Source organism: Pithys albifrons, chromosome Z, assembly GCF_047495875.1.
Source record: "Pithys albifrons albifrons isolate INPA30051 chromosome Z, PitAlb_v1, whole genome shotgun sequence".
NCBI lineage: Eukaryota > Metazoa > Chordata > Aves > Passeriformes > Thamnophilidae > Pithys > Pithys albifrons.
Window position 1 is genome coordinate 26,018,146 of NC_092497.1, and position 6,145 is coordinate 26,024,290.

The window sequence follows — 6,145 nt, forward strand, 5'->3', positions numbered from 1 at the left end:
TGCCAGCATAACAAAATTGAAGCTAGGGAGATGGAGGAAATGAACCTGTAACAATGGCAAGCAGTATTGTCTGCTCAGGTAGCAAGAAACAGCTGTGACCACATCTGAAATGCGAGTGTGAGAAGATACAGAGCAGCATCTAAAAAAGACCTTAGAATAAGCAGAGCTGAGCAAAAATGAATCTGCTGGGTTTGAGCTGAAAAAATATGGTTATTATAAAATGACTGAAAACAAAGTTGCAAGTGTTGTGCCTCATTCCAAATTTTTCCATTCAGAAAGAATATAAGTAACATTCCTGTGTCTTTTACTTTCCACTGACATTTAAGAAATAGAGTCTCAACTCCTGCCAAGTGATCTGTCACCCCAAGCCCTTGACCTTGGGCAACAGATGAAGGCATGTTACAGATGCATGGAGTGCAACACCTGAAAATATTAAAAGCCAGATCTCAAGTAGTGTAAGTTGGCTGTGGTCCAGGTTACACTAGGTACTGATCAGTTCCATAAAGGTCTTGCAGCTGTAACAGTTGGAGGAATGATGGCTTGCATGCACTGAACACCAATGAAGGCTACCTAACTAGGTGTGTTTTCCTTGCATTTGTGACCAGGAGATTGACTATATAGAGGATTTTTTAAATCCCTCTTTCTTTAGCTGTTCCTCAAAGAAATCATTACATGCCACAGTCAAGGCAGCAAGCAGAATGACAAATTCATTAAAATCCACTTAATTGTCTTTATTGGAGTCCAGATCTTCCATAATCTTACCAACCAGGAGGGGGTCCTTTTGGCCCTAAAGAGAAAGAAAACTGACTTAGCTGTGCAGATGTTGAATGCGTAAGTCTGACACACCCACAGTACCCACTGGGTATGTTACCCACTCACTGCTATGTTACGAGACTGATGCTGTTAAATAAAATGCAGCATCAAATATGCACCTGAACAGTAATACAGTGTGGGGGTGACAGTGGATCTGTGCATCCTCTAATGTCTGAGGTGGTAATTGATGAGGAAATTGATCTTGAATTGTTCAAGATGTATCCTTGAAAGAAGAGCAGTTTGGAGTGCACCCTTAAGGAAGAGGGAGTCACCTGAAGAATGTAACAGACCTTGTAGCCAATAAAATGTTTCCATCTATGCTTAGCAGAACTGAATAACCAATTATGTGATGACATGCTGTATACAAGAGGTAGATTAAAACTGAAGCTGTAGCTAGAAAGAAAGTTCTTGGTTCTTTGTTCTGCTGCTGCTTGAACCTGTTACAACCTCTTCTGTCCGCCATAACTCATCCCTCTACCCCGACAATACAGCACTAGTCAAAGCATCAGAAACTGAAGACAGTGCAACTCTTGGAAGGAACACAGGTACTAAATAGACACTGAAATGAATCAAACAGATTCTAGGAGATGCTGAGTATGGCTTTCTTTTGACAAGATGGATTTCTCTATATCATCCTTTAACAAAGAATATGTAGATTTTCCACAAACTATTTGTAAGTGGTTGTATTATACATTCATTTGGAAGATCTCTTCTTGGCAAAAAACACATCCTATTCAGTGGGAGCAAGAACATTGAATCTCAGAATAATAAATAAATAGACAAGATTAAAAGAAAATACAGTTCAAGAAAATGGATACAATATAAAGAAAAATCCTGCTGGTGGTCATAGTGTCCACAATAGTTTTTACAATTAAGAGAATACATAAAAACTCTATTGTTATTGCTTATGATTCCACAAAAGCATCCATGCTGTGTAATGTATAACATTACAAATATGCATAGAGATATTCAGATCAGCAGCTTATCATTGAAAGGCTTTTCTTAGCATCCTCTGCAGGGCACGCAAGCAGCTGTACTGTGTGGCCAGTGTGCACAAGCTACTTTCCTGTCTCATGAGAAGTGGTTGCTGTATTTAATTCTTCAAAGGGCTTACCTATGCCCTATAATTGCAAATGAGACAAACAAAGAAAAAAAACTAATTAAAGCCCTATTGAACATTGATTTTATGGCTCCTTCTGGGCTGGCCTTGCCCTTCTGCTCAAAAGCACTGAGGAACATGCAAAGTACAAATACTCTGCTGCTGTTGGTGGATGGCAGGGCACTGGGCCTTGACCACTCTCTGAAAACACACTTCTTAAAGGGGACATTTGACCTCATATCCTTCAGTGCAGCTTCACAAAGAACTGTCATCTGAGGGGCTGTGTCAGGATGGGCCTTGCAGAAGGAGATGCTATCCCTATCCAAGTACTTGGATAGCTGCTTATCCCACCCATGAAACGATAATTCAAGAGGTTCAGAAGCTGCATCTTACTGAAAGGAAGTCAGTGAGCTCACTGGTGAGAAGTTCCTTGAGTTCTCCTTTACTCAGCTTTTTTCTGTCTCCTTCTTTCCCTGAGTAGTGATGGAAAATTTTGATGAAGATGTTCATTGCATCTTCCAGCACTGTGGTCATAGCAGTGAGCAGAAGAGCTGTGGGTCAAAGATACAGAACCAGTGACATTGCAGAGGAGCCAAACCAAATGCCAGTCTCTGGGAAGGGATAGAGGGCCAGCTAAAGAGAGAAATTGTTACCCAGACTGAAAAGTTGGGCTTTCAGTTGATCCTCTTAACTGTGTATGAGCAAGGATGGACTGTAATAAAACAAAACATTGTCCTGAATGTGCAAGGAATTACTTCAAAAGGTAAATGGATGTAGGGGTGACAGTGAGTGTGTCAATCTCCTAAGGTCTGAGGTAACTGATGAATGCAACCTTAAGGACCAGAGGACTACCTGTAGAGTGTGTTGTGCCTTGTAACCAGTAGGACGCTTCCATGTATGTTAGGTGAACTGATCAACCAATAGTGTCATGACATGTTGGACATAAGATCATATAAAAAATGTAGCTGTAACTAAAAATAAACTCTAGCCTTCTGATCAAGCCTTCTGATGCCTCCTGTGCCTGAGCTCTTCTGACTGTCTTTAACGCAGCCCCCTTAACCCTACAAAGGGTGACCCCAATAAAAAGGAAGTCTTTTATTTAAGAAAATTATCTACTGTGCAACCATTTTGCAAAGCAACTGTAAAGGGAATTCTTTTGTACCCACAGCTGAAAACATAAGGAAAATAAAGGCATACCCTCCTTGCTGCTTATTCAAAAGTTTTCTCAAGAAAAAGAGTTCAACAAATACTAGCAGCCAAAGTGGATGTGCATTGACACAGGAAGCTCCACATCCACAGTTTAGAGGTGGTAAGAGGAAGATCACCAGTAATAAGGATGCAAGTAGTAGTTTTCAATTTATTCTGTTGTGTTTGCTTGGGCTAATCCTTTTCCACGTAAATTGTCTGCAATATAAACACATGTGAGTTGGGCACCTCAAGGTTTTCTTCATTGATCATGCAGTGAGAAGGTACACCTAAAAGTAACATCAAGAAAAAAGGTGAAAATGCAGTTACTTGCAGAGTACCTGTCTCAAAAAGTAACTGAAAGTAGAAATCAGGTATCAGGGAAACACTATGTTGATTAGGCCTTGGGAGAAAGATTAAAAAACCAGAATGCCCTTCAAGGTAAGACTGGAGTCCTGAACAATATCACTGTGCAAAGGCCAAGACTTACCTGCTTGACAGGCTAGCAGAAGTCTATGTAAGAATGTATTCAGGCTGAGAGGATAGATTACACAAATAGAGACAGACATATAATTGTCACAAGAATGATGGGTCTTCTGTTTCCCTCTGCATTTGCCTACTCTGTTCAGTAAAAGTCTCTTGCTGTAACTGAGTCACTAAAATATTCACTAGGCATATCAGATGCCTGTGTTTGAACATATGAGATAATTTTTATCATTTGACCTTTTACAAATATGCCTATTCAGAGCCTGAAATTCAAAACTAGGAAATGTTAACAGTCTCCAAGTCAGTATAAAATAACTTTCAACCATTTTCAAAAGAATTCTTTCTAATTTGTCTTTCAGCATTTCTGCAGTCTAAGTGCCACATATCCCTTGAGACATCTACCCTAATTGTCAGATAAAACTCCATAAGCCTAAAACATTGTCTTTTTCTGAATTAAATTCTTGTTGTAGTACATGTATCCTCAGGAGGAAATGAGGGAAGCGATTTCAGAAGGTGTTCCTAGAATTACAGGGTGCACTGCTCAATAGATTTGACTTCGTTTTTATAGTCCTACATGACAACAGCAGTTCAGCATCTCTCTCTGAATAAATGACCTTGCTGCAGGAGGGTTTCCTCTTCCCAACCCCAGGATCTTGCTGACCCTGGCAGTGATGGCTAGGAGTTGTGAGAAACAGCAGCTTCACCATGGTGGGGCCTACTTACCACCCAAAGTACCAGATAACCACAGTTTTCATGGCAGAAACATGTAACGGAAAACTGCTTGTGCCAGGTTTGCTTTCTCTCAATGAAGCCTTCTACCTGTTGCACACACATATCCAGCAAGCACAACTGTCCGGATGAACAAGGCACAGAGCTGCAGCTCTTTCTGTGCTTCATTCCAGCCAGAGAGAAAGAGAATGAGGTGGGCATTGTTTTTAGCTCTGAAAGCCTTCAAGCACTTCTAATTTTGAGTGCCTCAATAGATCTCTGCCCACACCTCTGCCTGCCTCCTTTGTCTTCAAACACAATGTTTTTTCTGCCTGTGCAGTTCTGACAAGTCTCCACGATCTGAGGGCTCTTGTCTGGGCCTCTGGGAAAACAGAGAGGGAAGGAGGGTGTGGGGCTCATAAAAATACTGGGTCCCAGTGATATGGGAAGTGAACATGTTTAAAGTGTTGTTTCTGAAACAGGTAAGATGTTCTGGCTAAAAGTGCCCGTGGACATGCACAGTGCTGCGTGCAAGGCACACACCTTCACACACTCTGTGGTCATGAGTACTCACCAGGGTAGGGGAGAGTCAATGCCCAAGGAAATTTTAGAAAAGATCCAAGTGGTTATCAGAGGAACCTAATCTCTTCTGGAGTCAGATGGTAGTTTTTCAGGGATAGCACATGGGTGCCTGGTTTTGTATAGTGGAAGTTTCTATGCTCCAGTAAGCACTGGGATCTAGCTGGACCATATGCAGCACATGGGAGAACAACATGGGTGATACCAGGCACAGGATATCTCTCCCACCCAGTTCTGGGAATTCTCTGTCTGCAGATGCTAAGAAAAAGCATGGAGCCCCTTATGTAGTGACAGCCACAGGGTTCTGTCTTGACTGTGATTCACTAATGCTTGTAACTATTGGTCAGAAATATTAACCAGATAAACATAAAAATACTTAGGGGGTTGGAGGTTTTTGGTATGTTGGAGGGTTTTGTTTGGTTGGGGGTTTATTGGTGTTTTTTTTCCATTTGTTCAACAACAGTTTCACTCACAACCAGAAAATCCCTGCAGCTGAGTCAATACATAAGTATGAAATCCTTCTGCTTGTCTATATATTATTACACTTATCTTCTGACTAATGAATATTGCAAATGAATTACCTAAGCAGAGTCTACAGAAGGTACAACTTCTAGGATGCAGGTGTAAACTTTCAGAGTTGCTATCCTCAGGACAGAAGAAAGAAGGGTTTTCTCTGTCATCTTCAAGACATCAGCTCAATAATTTATACAGTAGTATAATATGTGCAGTCTCTTTCAATAGCTACTTTTACTCTGACTAATTGTATAAGCAACTTTTTTTCCCACTCTAGTTGGTGACATGCACACAGGAAACAGCTGCACTTAGCTGGTTTCTTAAGAGGTCCATGCAATTTGCTGTGTCCAGTCCTTTCCTCTCTAGCTAGCGAAATCTTACCAGTGGCTCTAGTGACAGCAGAGGTCTCACAATTTCTGTGAAGGCAGGTCCCAGTGTCTACTCAGAATTCATGACTATCGGTCAACTTTTAAATCCCTCATCCAACTGTCCAGCACTATCTGTTTTAGTATGATACCTAATGGGCACTGGAGATAAGTGAAGTCAACACAGACTGTGAAGCAGTCAGGATAAGACCAAACTCCGTATCAGCAACCGCCATTCCCACATCAGTGCTCCCCCCAGCTCTCTGGTTTCCACCAGGCTAAGCACAGGAGCAGGAGCACGCATGTGGCTGAGAGACACAGTAGGACTGCAGCATGACTGGAGACATGGTGAAGATTGGTGCCTTCCTCATTCATGATGAAACTTTGTTAGAGACTG

At 41.5% G+C, this 6,145-nt stretch overlaps 1 protein-coding gene across 1 annotated transcript; it reads right to left on the bottom strand.

Annotated features, from left to right (window-relative positions):
* Positions 1-613: 613 nt before the first annotated feature.
* On the bottom strand, positions 614-2,446 carry S100Z (S100 calcium binding protein Z). The gene is given in 2 exon segments (XM_071581535.1): positions 614-787; positions 2,306-2,446. Coding segments are annotated over 2 exon segments (315 nt in total).
* Positions 2,447-6,145: the final 3,699 nt, after the last annotated feature.